This window comes from Lichenostomus cassidix, chromosome 10, assembly GCF_008360975.1.
Source record: "Lichenostomus cassidix isolate B80296 chromosome 10, HeHo_3.0, whole genome shotgun sequence".
In the NCBI taxonomy this organism is placed as follows: domain Eukaryota; kingdom Metazoa; phylum Chordata; class Aves; order Passeriformes; family Meliphagidae; genus Lichenostomus; species Lichenostomus cassidix.
The window spans coordinates 3240707-3254747 of NC_139491.1; the positions used below are offsets into that span (position 1 = coordinate 3240707).

At 45.3% G+C, this 14041-nt stretch overlaps 1 protein-coding gene across 2 annotated transcripts in view; it reads left to right on the forward strand.

Annotated features, from left to right (window-relative positions):
* The window catches only part of ADAMTS17 (ADAM metallopeptidase with thrombospondin type 1 motif 17), a 156142-nt gene extending 150243 nt beyond the window's left edge, over nt 1–5899 (forward strand). For both annotated transcript variants that reach the window (XM_085070355.1, XM_085070356.1), the window contains one exon: nt 1544–5899. In XM_085070355.1, coding sequence (XP_084926481.1) covers nt 1544–1695 — 152 coding nt within the window. In that variant the 3' untranslated portion in view covers nt 1696–5899. The remainder of the gene's footprint in view (nt 1–1543) is intronic.
* The last annotated feature ends 8142 nt before the right edge of the window (nt 5900–14041 follow it).

Here is a 14041-nt window from a genome sequence, read left to right on the forward strand (position 1 = left end):
TCAGCTACACTGACACAGCCCCATGGTTGCCTCCTGTCCCATTTTGGGACAAGAGGCTGGGTTGCAAACAAGAAGAGGTTACCAGGAGGAGCATCCTCCTCCCTCACAGCTGAGCTGGTCTTGTAGGCTGAGAAACCTCTAACACACATGAAAACACAGAGCTGCTAAACAGTAGACAACCACTTTCTAATAGTGCTGTCCAGTATTAAATAGCACTTAAACTAGGACTGGATTTGAAGCTTCTGAACTGAAATTTGTTCCCCAAAAGTTTACCAGATGTTTTAAGAGAATGGGTACTTTCATTCTTGCAGAGGCACTCATGCTGAGGGGCTTCTAACCTCTTCTGGTAAAGAACATATGAGAGTACTTCCCAGATATTTTAGCACTAAGAGCATAGTGGAAGGAAAACATTTCCTTTGAGAAGTAAGCCCTTGATACACTGATGAGACAAGAAATCCATCCTAATTCACATTTTAGGACAAAGCAATAAAACACGTTTTTAGAAGACTGGGGAGGCTCAAGTCCCTGCTGAAAGTAATCTGCAAGTAATTTGGGATGCTTTTGTTTCTAAACCAGGCTTGGAATCACCAGGGCCAGAAACAATGATATTTGATATTAGCAGAAAGACATATCATTGAGTGTTTTGGTCTTCTTGCTTATAAACAATTCGAATTGGATTAAGCTTTAAACAGAATTTTCTGTTTTCTGCAATGGAAGCATCAGAAAAAAAAATCCCAGAAAAAAATTCCAGTAGTCCACAGAACCCATGCTGCCTTGACCCTGCTTCAGAATGGTTTTTTGTCCTGGATAACAGTTGCAGAAGTGTCTACGTGTGGAGTTCACCTCACCTGACTTTTATGTCTGTGTCCAGTGTCTCTCAGTGATGACACATTCAGAGGGGTTTATTCTGTCACTTCCTTCCTGTCTTCCTTCACAACCTATGAGGGACATTGGACCTCTAAAATATTAGTCCTAGCCTTGTTTGTGGCTCATTTTCTATTATGTGAACTCTCTCATCTTAGATTCATAAGGTCTGTCTCAGATGTTCTTGCAGGTGTGTGAGTTACTCAGCTCCATCCCACATATTGCCATTGGCTGGAGTGTGGAGTTCATGGCCTTAAATCTGGGCTGAATGTTTAGATGTTTTGTTCATCTAGGCCTTTTTGTATCAGAAGGAAGGAAGGAAGGAAGGAAAGGAAGGAAGGAAGGAAAGGAAGGAAAGGAAGGAAAGGAAGGAAGGAAAGGAAGGAAGGAAAGGAAGGAAAGGAAGGAAAGGAAGGAAGGAAGGAAGGAAGGAAGGAAGGAAGGAAGGAAGGAAGGAAGGAAGGAAGGAAGGAAGGAAGGAAGGAAGGAAGGAAGGAAGGAAGGAAGGAAGGAAGGAAGGAAGGAAGGAAGGAAGGAAGGAAGGAAGGAAGGAAATCAATCGCCTGCTCTCCAGTGTTGGAGGCAAGGGTGGCCCTCCCTCCCCTCACGGCTTTTGATCACACCTTCAGTGCTGTTCCCTGGCTAATCTGGTAGTTTTCCTTTCTTGTCTCCTCCCAAGCTGCCCTCACCTACAAGTGCACAGGGGACCAGTGGACAGTGTACTGCAGGGTGATCCGTGAGAAGAACCTGTGCCAGGACATGCGGTGGTACCAGCGCTGCTGCCAGACTTGCAGAGACTTTTATGCAAACAAGATGCAGCAGAAGAGTTAATGAAGCTGTGCTACTCCTTAGAGTCTTCCAGCTGTTTGTATGTAAATTACGGACTAGTAGGTCTGAGTACTGGAACTTCATGAGTTGCTACATGGTGTGGTGGATCCCAAAGCATACCTAATGAGACTTGAAACTAATTCTGCAGACTGGATGCCAAAGTAATCTGCTCATCCACCTTAAAAAAAAACACACAGAAAGGGTCATCTCAAGGAGCCAGTCATTTCTGAGTATTTTGACATCCTCACATCTTTCATTAATGCTTCTTACTTTAATATATTAAATCACCAGCCACTGGATGGCTTGCTACCATTAAAGAAAAGGACAAGAGTTGCAAAGTGATTACATTGGATAAGGTTATGGGTATCTCCATGGAGGAAGGCCTCTGGCAAAGTAATTCATCAAAGGTAGAGACATTACTTAATCTTTTAATCTTGGCTTTTATCTGTTGTTTTCAGTTCCCAGCAGTTACCCCACTGCAGAGTGGGCTTGGAGGGACATGTATAAATGAAAGGCTTAGTTTAAAGAGAGGATTCTCTGTAAAAGCTTGTGAAAACTGATAGCAGAGGATGGGCATCTCTGAATTTCCTACAGAAAACTCAGTATAATTATATCCAACATTCCAAGTCATATTTTTAGAGCCACTAATAGGGAGTGCTTTTCCTTCTAATTTTGAAAAACAGTCCTCTCTATCTTTTCCCCAGAATAATAGAGTTTCTTTTATGAAACCTCATTTTTCTCTGATCTTAGTGAAATGGAAACTTATTAACAGCCTTAGATAATTACTTTTAAACAAGAACCATTTACATGAGATGGGAGAAGCCAGAAATCATTTCATCCAGTAGAGCTCACTGAGGGATTGCTTGGCCTACGCTCCCTCCAATTTTTAGAAGTCAATCAGATAATGAGACTGTTGGTTCTTATAAGAGGACTGTGAAACTGGATAGGGTTGGAACAGAAACTGGATTTGGAACAACCTTTATGAAAAGGATGTAGTGGGGAGCAGAACAGGTGTTTCCTATCTCTGGGCTCTTTTATACAGCTGAGGTTATGTAGCCTTTGGAGCCAGAAGTAGCTGGGGATACAAGACATTCAAAGTGAAACCTGGAGCTTGTGGAAGCCAGAGGGCTCAGGCTTCCACTGGTTTCAGGAAGGGTTGGGAATTGACTGGCTGTATTTGAATGCTCCCTGTCTCACTTTGGTGGTGCTGTCAGGTTTGGTGCTATCAGCTTTGGTGCTGTCAGAGCATTTCCAGGTGCTGCATACACAATACTTTACTCTCTTCCATGTCTCTGCACTTTAAACCAAACTCCTCTCTGCAATGTGAGACTTGAAACAGGAGCTCTGCCCAGGGCAAGCCTTGTCCCCTCCGTTGTCACACACATCAGTGTCTCCCTACCACATCTTGCTCCACCAAGTACCATTTCCCTTGCCAGGGCCCAAGGCCATGGCTGAGTTTCAGCCCACTGCTGGTGACAGGAACAGAGCCCTTTGGATAACTGCAGCTTTGTACTCGCTCTAGAACTGCGTGGGACTGTTGGACTCCTTGGAGCTGAGCACAGAACCAAGGCCAGCTACTCCCCCAGCCCCTGGGCCAGGCTGGATTGCAGCTCACACCTGGCCCCAGGTTGTCTTTGTTGCTGTTGTCTCTTTTTTTCAATGCAAGGAAGGATAAAGACTCTTAGTACCTAACAAGGCTTTAAAGCAATTTTTCCTTACTACCCTTCTTTCCATATCCAGGACCTCACTGGAATAACCTCTTAGCATTTTATTAAGGGCTACATTTTTCAAGCACAGGGAGATAATGTTCACCAACAGACTAATCCTGTGTGGGCTTCACATTTCCACCTGTGCTTGTTAGTGCAAATGAGTGTGTGTGCAGCAGGGCTGGCCTGATGCACAAGGGCACATTTGCACACCTTTTTCTCAAGTGCCTGTCTCAAACAGATCTGCTTTCCAATGCCTCAGATGATTTTCTCTATCAGGGAAATGATTCCAGCTTGGTTTTTGTTATGTTGGATGTTTTCTTGGCAACTTATAATCAGGATCAGACCTCATTTTTCTGTTATTCCCACCCTGTCACCAACGCAGAGGTTGTGTAACTACTTAGCAAGTAACCAATGGAAAATTGCTGGCAGGGGTGACAGGGAAGATTTAGGCAATACCAGGTGATGTTCAGTTAGGCAAATTAACAGGTAGAAGGACTGCTAATGAGAAAGTTCAAGACATCACACAGAGCCCAGAGGACCTGGTTTATATTGGTAATTCACAATGGTGTTTTCCCCTTTGCCTGCAGTGACACTGGGACTGTCCTTGCTGCCTCTCTGCCCCCACAGCCACCCCTGGGTCCCCTGACACCTTTCACTCTGTTTGGAATTTGCTGTTTTCCTTCTCATGGGCAACGTTTTCTCTCTTACCTTGGCAGAGTTGCATGTGAATTATCATTGCTGGAAATCAAAGGTGCTTCTCCACAGCAGGGAACATTTTCCTTCTGGTGCTGATCTGTGACCCTCTCTAGGCAAAAGGTAGGAACATAGCATAGGAGAGGAAGGATTTTAGTTTTTGTGGGTTTTTCAGTAATAATTCACTACTGGCCACTGTCCAGAACAGGGTGCTAGGCTGGTTAGACCTGTGGCCTGACCACAATCTGCTGGGTCCTGGACCCAAAGGACACCTAAGGATGTGTCCTACCTAAGGAAACAGGAATTTACAAGAAATTTCTTTGACTGTCTGAGCACTGAGGAAAAAACACCTCTCTTGCTCTCACAGCTCACAGATTAGCATGCATCAAGCTTTTATGTTTTATAATCAAACCCCCCAACATTGATTAAAAACTGATGGCACAACACAGCTCCATTTTATTCAGTTCTCTTATTTTATATGGTGACAACCTTCCCATCTTACAATAGCCAGAAAAATAATAAGAGAAGAAAAAATTTGTTCAATATTCCTGCAGTTCTGGTTTTTATCACTTTATAGGAGCTTTACAATGAATTCACAGCTATGCTCTGCCCTCAGTTACCACATTCTGGTGAAAAGAAAAGCTGTTTGTTTCAGTGTATCTATGACAATACTTTTCTTAGTTGTTCATAAGAGGTTGATGCTCTTTTGATTACAGTGGTGGTATTTCCATATTGTAAACAATACTCTGTACTGTTACTAAAGTACTGTACATTTCTAGTTGCACAATTGTGTTATTGAGTGTAGAGTCTCACTATCTCATGTATGGTGCTATTTTTTGTCGGTGGAAAAGAATCTTAGCAGTCGATTATTGCTTGATATTTTATTATAATACAGGGATATATTCTCCATGGCAACAATATCATTTAAGTTTTCTCATTACAGAGTGAAATGTATATATTTTTCCATTAGCTAATTTGCATATGTACTGTATCCATGGTAATTTTCTTCTTGGTGCTGGTTATAAATAGAAAAAGATAAAAACAGTCAAACTGAATGGAACCAGTTGTAAATGAAAGCCAAAAAGGAAAAGAAAAAGAAAAGAGGATCATTCCATTTTGAACTAATTGAATATGTTGAATAATAAATTTATTTTTTCCATAACAACTTTAATAAGGTTTCTGAACTTGAAACAAAAATACGAAGCAAACGCAACAGCATGAAAATTAAGAGAAAGGAGTGAAGCTGTAAGTGGTACATTGTGCATCTGTCTAATACTGAACTGAGGCTGGGATTTGGTCAAATCCAAGCCAACTGGTTAATTGCTGTGGTCAGTGTAAATGGTCATTTGGCAGTAAAATTCTGGCACCTCAGAGTTCTCAGCGTGCTAACAAACCAAGAAATGATGGGTCTTGTCCTGGTCAGGTTGCAAAATAAAGCACAGGATGTTAACACCTGAATAATGCCTTGCAAGGTCTGTGGTCAGTGACACAACAGTAGAATATTCCTGTCTGGAAAAGTGCCCCAGGCTCAGTTTGAGATATCTCTGTGTATGCCTGGGCAGGCTGTGGGGAGGGGGAAGCTTCTGCCTGGGGAGAGGGATGTTCTGAGGGTGCTTTTGGGGAATGTTGTTCTTGCTGTGCCAGAGCTGGGAGGGAGCAGCAGCTCCACAGGCACCCCCTGACAATGAATAGTGCTGAGCATGTGGAGATTTATACTGGAGCAAAACAATCCCATCCACTGGGAAGGGATCTGCATAACCTAGCTGCACACTCCCCTGGTGTGAAATAAACCGAATTACTTCAGTGCCAAGTGTTTTGGGTGTCTTTGTTGTAGGCACTAGCCAGAATCTTTGTAGTCTTTAGCTCTCCCCCAGCATGGTAAAGGTTGTTTCTTACAGATACACCTGTAGGATCCTGTCTTACAAAGATGTTATGATCTGTATCCCACTCCAGCTCAATTCTTGTTAAAAGGGCACTTTGTGGAAGTGCCTGCTTCTTTCTAAAGCAGCCTTAAAAACTCCAGCTCTGGGTTGGACTCAATCATCTTAAAGGTCTTTTCCAACCTAAACAGTTCTATGATTTTATATCAAACCAAAGCAGAGTTGGTGTGAGAGTTCTCCTCCCCAAATGACTTCCAGAAATGGAGTTCATGCTTTAAGAACAGAGCTCATTGACTGATCTCCCACTGGATCCATGGCACAACACTGATGAGTTTCCTGGTTTTCCTAGGCAGCCTTGGGAGTTACCAGCCCAGCTGCCACCCTGCACAGCACCATTGCCAGCAGCAAAACTGGGATAGAGAGACTCCATCCAAGTGGTGCTGTACATTTAACACACCACAGTGTTTGTGCTTTGCCTGGAGTCAACATCTGATTGCAATTGTTGACCTGTTTGAACAATAAAACGAAGCTCTAAGCCTGGGGAAGCCAAAGGGCTTTGCATTAAGCTGGGATATGGCAGTGGGTGGGAGGGGTGTAAGGAATGCTGTCATACATTTGGCTTGAAATGTTCCTGGTATGTGCCAATATCTCTCCTATAAATCCAGTAGGATTATATACTTAGTTTGCCTATTTTGCATGTAGCTGTTTGCTGTTTTCTCTTATCCCTAATCCCCGTTTCTACCCAAGCCATTGCCCTTCCCTGTGAGCTCAGTTGTTTTTTTTTTATTGAAGGCACCTCAGCCAAGGTCACCAAAGGCAGTGGGGTCAGATGGCTCTGGTGCTCTGGCACAGAAGGATCAGGAGGAAAGCAGAATTCCTCCTCCCCTCCTTGGAGCTCTTTGCTGCCTCCACCAGCCCTACCTGCTCCCTTCACCCTCGTGGTGCCCATGGCAGCCTCAGCTGTCTCTTGCAGCAAGCTGGCAGCACCCTGCATGCTCTGGAAGGAAATTTCCTTCCAAAATGTGGAACACTTTATCCCCACATCAGCCCCATGCTCACCAAGTACCACTACTGGAGGACTCTGGTAGAATGGAAACTGAATGTTGCTTTGTGCTTTCCCCAACACCACATGGAGCATTTCCATGGGGGAAAGGAATGTTTTCTTCTTGCTAAAGAGTGTCAGTGCAGACACCAGTGTGCTGTGGAGTTCCAGGCAGAGAAGATCTGTGCCAGATGCACTCCCATTCCATGCACTCCCACTTGTGATGGTGTAAGGAAGAATGGGATGGAATGCTGCTCTCCATGTGGTCTGGAAGGGAGAGAAATGCTCATTTTCCACCAGGAGAGCACTGGTAGCTCACCAATCTGCAGAGCTGGCTCCACCACCCCACAAAGCACGAGCTGCTGAAGGATCACTGGCAGCTTTCTGCAAGGTCACTGCACACTGCACCATCACTGGAGCCTTCCTGGAGACAGAGAGTGAAAGTACTCAGACTGCTGAGGGATTGGTGAAAAGGGGAATCCTCCAACAGAGCCTTTCATGTTGCACCAAGATCAGTGCAGCCTCTCCAGCAAAACCAGACAAGCCATTCTTGGGTTGGACTTTCCTTTTTCCATTCTCTTGGAAAAGACATTATTTGAACATTTTTCAGCTTCCATTTATTCTGTCAGCTCCATGCTTTTCCCCTTGATTTTGTCTCTGATGACAAAAGGACCCAACCAGACTGCAGCTGTGTTTGGCACCAAACTTCCCTCCTGAGAGGATCACACAAGAAGTCTTTATCACTTTGGGGGCTCTGAGCCAGAGCTGCCTGTGGTGGAAGTGGCTGGGGCTGTAACCCCAGGCTGTGCTGGGATGAGAGTCAAGCTCAGGCTGTCAGCAAGGGGAGTTGGAGCAGTTCCCTGCCAGGACACATCAGAGCTCCTGAGCCTGCTTCCTCCAGCCTGCTCTCATTAAGGAAAAGGTATGAAATCCTCATCTAGATTGAATTTAAAAATTTGGTGTTATTTAAAATATGAATCCTGTCCAGAATCATGGTCTGACTCCTTAGAAAATCGCTATAAATTGAACCTCCCTGGCTCCCCACTGTTCAATAACAACATTTGGTTTTTCTCACAGAGCTGTGCCACCTGTGCTGCTTTGGCTTCAGCACTGTCAGCTCTGTTCCATGCCCAGGTTTGTGTCTAGGAAGGAGAGCTCTACTGGAATACTGGAATTCTGCTCTCTCAGTCATCATCACCCTGGAGCTGCTGCCACTCTTGCTCATGGCTTCTTCCCTTCATCACATCACTGGCCAGCAATGCCTTCAGGAGGGGACAATGACACTGAGCCCAAGAAATGCTGTCAGCCACATTTCTCAGAGGGTAAGGAAGATTCCATCTCTTTCTTCCTTTTTTTTTTTTTTTTTTTGCCTCTAACCATATTTTGCTGAAGAAACAATTTTAAAGGGGAAAAAGAAAATCACAGTACTCTGTAAGCAAGATGGAAAACAGCTTTCTGTGTGTTCCCAGGTATTCATGTGCCATTCTCTCTGCAACAACCACTCTCTGCCCGTAGCTGCCTGAGTGTTTTTGCAGCAGCTGTGAGCACAGTACCTTGCATCACAAGCCCTATTCCCTGGCTGTCCCTGTGGCTCAGTTTATTTGTGTGCAAGGCAGCTGAGAGGTTATCAAGGCTTCCCATCAGCTGTACAAACTCAGAGCAGCACCAGCTCTGTGTGTGTCCCTTTCTGAGAGCTACAGTTTGGGGGTAATGGGTTTTTGGGCAGCTCCTGGGAAAAATCTGGTCTTTCTGATGTGTCTCTCCAGAGGAGTTGCTGCCTGTGCTTGTGCCACAAGCTATGGAGGATCTGTAGCTATATGTGTAAGAAAGAAAAAGCTTATTTGTTTGTTTTCAGCCTCCATGTAGAATGGTTCTAAAAGCAGAAGTATCCTTCACTATGGAGAAAAAAATGGATAAAATTGACAAAAACACCCTCATTTGTCAAAATTTTTGTAGATGTTTTTCAGGGTATCATTAAGTCTTGCCAGGCACCTCCCTTTCCTCCTCTGCCTTCCCCAAATGCTTCCATTTTTGGCCAAAAAATCCCAAGTTTGGGATTTTTTGACCAACAATATCAGCCAAAACCCAGGCTCTCTTCTCTAATTTTTCCACTTAATTTTTCAACTATCTTCTGGCAAAGCAGAAACACTGTTTTGATGGAAAGTTTTTCAACCAGCTCTGCTCAATAATTTCTGCCAGCAGTCCCAGAGGCAGAACGGTGCATCTTGCAGGAGAGGAGAGTGTCTGAAGGGCCCAGCAATGAGCAACACTCCTCTCCCAGCTCTGTGCCCCAGCCAGCTCCCTGCTCCTAATGAGAGACATCTTTCTAGAGAGGATTCCAGCCTCAATCTCTCTTGGCAAGTCAGCTCAGCAATTCAGGTACTTTGCCAGGTTCAGGGAAGCTGTGGGTGGGCATTGAAAGATCCCCTTGGAGCAAAGTCCCTCTGCAGGACTCCAAGGAGCCACGTTGTCCATCTCTTATCTGCTTGGACTAATTTTGGACTCCTCCAGGCAAGCACCAGCTGGCAGGGAAGGGTGGGGAGGTGGGGCTGGTCCAGCTCCCTTTCAAGGCAAGTTTCAGGGTGCTTTGATGGTGATGTTCAGATACACCAGCAGCTGAGCCAGGCACAGCCATGAGCTGTCTGTGTAACCCTGAGATCTCCAGGGACAAGATCCTAAAGTGGCTGCTGGGCTGAAAAGACACCAGAACATCCCTGCTGTGTGTCTGTTATCCATCTGTCCATGAGGAAGGGTTTTTTTTCACACTGAGCTCAAGGGAAGCCCAGCTCCTCTGATTTTTGTGTTCCTGTGATGACAGGAACCTGGGAGGCAAAGAAGGAAGATGTTCTCACAGAGTGGCCAAATTTTTCAGTGTTTGGCCTCAGCAGCCAAAGGAGCATCTGCCCAAGGGCTACATGGACAGTCTCCTCAGGGAAAAGCCATCCCTCAGCAGTCCCTGCCATTTGCAAAGCACTCTAAGCTCCTTCAGTGAAAGACCTTTTAGATCTGAAAAAGTTCATAGCCCTTCTCTGACCATGGCTGATTTTAGAGGGTTAAGTTAGGAACAGGAAATACAGTGACTAAAGGAAAGCCATTAATATTAAATTCAACCCTTTGCCAGATTGTCTTGTGTTATCTTTGCTCTTTCATGAAATATTTTCCAGTTTTCCTTGCAGGGCATTCCTTACAGGGGCAGCAGCTAAGGAGCTGTAACTTGGCACATCTCCACCTGCTTTTCTGTAGCAGTGCACATTTGTGCTCTGGGATTTGAAGAATTTCCTTTGCCTCTAGAATTGATATGCAAACAGTCAGCTGTACAGACATCAATCTGTCCAGTAGACATGCCACGTGACTTAAGGAATAATACAGGTGGTCAGCACCATGCTGGTGACTCCTGAATTTCTGGAGCAAACAGAATCATTTTCCTACATCCAGAAGATGGGAGGTCCTGTATACACCCTCGAGTAATCTGCTGTGCTTGACTGATCACAAAACATCCACCAAGATTTCCCTAACAAAATCCTTCGTTTCTGCCAAGGAAAGCAAAGATTTGCAGGAAATGAGAGACATGACCTTGCCACCTCATAAACAGCTTGGGGATCTCAAGATGCTCATCTCAGCAAAGGGGTGCTTGTGCCAGAGCAAACGTAGAGCCCTGTGTGGTCAGTGCACAGCTCTTCCAGCATCCTATTCTTCACCTTCCTTTATCAGCTCTGTTGTGATGAAAACAGAAATGGGCAAACTTAGTATTTTCCTGCCTATTTGCTGTGTTGCTGCAAATCCCGCTGTGTCCAGGTGCTGCTGTGTGAGCAGATGTGGAATGAGGGATGTTAAGGCTGGGAGAAAGGAGTGTTCATAGGTGCATAAGCCAGCTCAAACCACTTCCCCCACTTGTGATTTCCTCACAGCCAAAACCTGTGCTTGAGTTCCTGGGCACCCTGTGGGTACCTAAAGCCTCAGGGGAATTTTTAAGTGAGAAGGAAATGGCTCCAGAGAGCCCCATAACTCTGAGCAAGTTGTTCTCTAGGACAGTCAGCATTTCTGTGAAAAATAAGTCTTTCATTTCCCATTGATACTTCTCAGGCTGCAAGGAGAGCCATTCTGCTGCTGCTGGAGGCTCTAGCTGCAGACACAGCCTTGGAAGGGAAGCTTGCTCTCATGGCTACAGCAAAGGAATGGGAAGCACGAGATCTGGCATGAAGTTCTGCTCCCATTGAAGCCAGTGGGATGTTTGCCATTGGCTTCAGGGGAAGCCAAGATTGCAGTCTGCAGCCAGATTTGCTGGTGTGCTGTGCTATCCTGAGAGCAGGACCAGAGAGGGTTCTTGGTTTCCTGATAAAGCTCTTACTGCCTCAGCTCCTCCGCTGGGTTCTCACCTCACATTGCCCCCTGCTTGCTTTGGTGCTTTCAAATCTTGGGCCAGAAGCTCCTTGGTGAAGAGACTGGTGCATGATTTGTGCCTGTTGTGTTGTGCCATGGTTGGAGCTCTTGGGCGTCTTCACCAGCAAAGCCATCCTCTCCTCTGGGGATTGTGGACAGTGCTGGAATGGCATGAGGCAATTAAAGCAACAGGACAGGCTGGGATAAGAGACTTAGAAGAAGAAACTCATATGGGATTTGCTGCAGGTAAATAAATGTGCCTTTTTCTCCAGGCAGCAATTTGAATCAGCTCTAGAATTACCTCTGAGTGGTTCAGGAGAGCCTGGAGAGATTGTAAAGGTGGTCCAGGATGGGCTTCCCTGCTTCACACCTTCACACCAACATGGGCTGTTGGAAGCTTGATATTCTAAGCAGCCTTTCTCCTCATCTCCTCTCTTTTAAGGTTAGGTGGGAGCTAAATTGTGTTAGTAATGAGCTGTGGTGCAGGACCCTGTTAGTAACCCTTTCCCAAATTACTGCTCTTCCCCCTGACAGTAAACCAACTCCAAGGCTGCTGTGCTGCTGTAGTGACATAGGTGTTAACCAGTTCATTATACAGAGCTCCACAAAGTTTACACCCCCAGCACCCACGTTTGGGGAGGGTTGGTGTCCTCCTCTCAAAAGCAGCTGAAGGAAGTGATCACAGAGTTGATCAAGATTCTACCAGGCAGCCCCAGTTTGGCCTGTATAAGTCCAAGTTGGTTTTATTTGAGTGGACACATGGGGAAGCCTCTGTATGCCAAGGAAAATAAACATTACAAACAATTCTTACCCTTTTTTTCTATTTCTCCTTGATCAGGACAGATCTCTCTGTTCATCGTGTGGGTTTGGTCTCTGCTGCCCCTTTCAGGGAACATCTGTAAGTGCATCACATCTGTAAAAAAAGGCAGGAAGGTTTGACCAAGAAGTTGTCCTGAATTTCCTCACCTCCAGATGCCTCGTGTTTGACAGCTCCTGCTCCTGGCCAGCCACAGCTTGTGTTCTCTGGCCACCTGGGACTTCATCTCTTCCTCTGACACTTCCACAAAGAGCAGCTGGTGGGAGAGACTTTCTGGAATTGAAAGCATGGTGATTTATTTTATCACCACAATCAAGGAGTTGTAAATGTAGGTGTTTAAAGCTGAGGTAATGTTCATGTAGAGATCCACAGCTAAGAGTTTTCCTGTGGTTTTCTGCAGCAAGTTGAATCAAAGCTGCTCAGAAGTTCAGCTCTGGTGCAGGAGCGCACCCCAGTGTTACCTCTTTAGGCACAAAGATTTTTACAGGCAAAAATACTCTTTCTTCTAATAAGAAATGGGGAAGAATGGGAAGGGAAGGAAAGAAAAAACCAAACAATGCCATATTCTCTGCTGATTGCTTGGCTTAGCTCTGCAGCACCATTTCCATCTTTGTTTCACATCATTCTGAGATTCTTCCCCAAGAGGATCTTATCAGTAGATAAGTGGCTGCCTCTGAGCCAACTCTTTTCTTCTGGTGCAGTGGCTGGCACAATGTTTGCATGAACTCTAAACCATCAGCTTGTTGCTCTCTTTTCTTTGCTGATATGATCCCCACCAGGTCTCACGTTTCCTAGGGCAAGCACAATCAAGCACAATCAAACAAAATGAATCAGAATAAACAGAATTAGTGCTCATTCTTTCTTAACAACATGCCTGTAGGGGTTTTTTCCTCCCTTAGCAAATTCAATCCAGCTCCTTTCTGTCATGTTAATTCACTATAGTGCCTCCACAGGCTCTGGGTTACATGTAGCAATGAGATGAGAGGATGGTGCTTTGCTTTGAGCAAGACCTCAGCATTTGTGTGTTTTACATTTTGAGGAATGGGGTGAAGTGTGGGTTACTTGATCCACTTCCCACTGATTCTCTGTGGTATCCCTTCTGCTGCTGCTGAAGTCCCACCTGGGAATACAAAAGAAAGATGACACTTTGCACCTTTCATCTGCTCATGTGTCCCTTTAATTCTTCTAATAGTTCCTCTTCCCCTTTTTTTTTGTCTCTTCTACTGGCTCTGATTTTAGCACTCCAAGCACAGGGCCCTGGAATGACTTTCCCAGAAGCCAGCCCATGCAGGGAGGTAGAAGAGATGGTCCTGCTCCTCTTCCTTTTCCCTGCAACAGCTGGATTTGGCCAGTTGTGCTTTGGTGGTACCTGGTGATGACACTGTGTTTGTGTCACTTTGCTGCTGTTCACAGCTTTTTTCAGTGTTTATTGACAGCCAGACACATCCTTCATTTCTTAATGTATGCTCATCCCAGCCTCCTGGGATCTGGGCTGTTCTGACATTCCAACATTTCATGCAGCCTCGTGTGAACCATTTCACTGCTCTGTAAGTCAGAGAACCACTGTGCAATAGCAAAGGAACCATGATAGCTCTGCTTGGATGGGGATTTTTAAAGCACTTTGAGCTCCTTGGAAGGATGAGGGTAAGTGCAAACCTGTTGTTACTCTGTGGTTAAAAGTTGTCTGAGATGATGGTTTGAAGTGAAAACAGCCTACAGAGCAGCTCATACATCCCTAGAGGTGCTCGCTTGGTGGTTTGGGGCATTTTCAGGGGCTTCTTCACATCTCAGGTACTGGAAAGGGCTGGGACCCCTCTGCAGGGCTGTG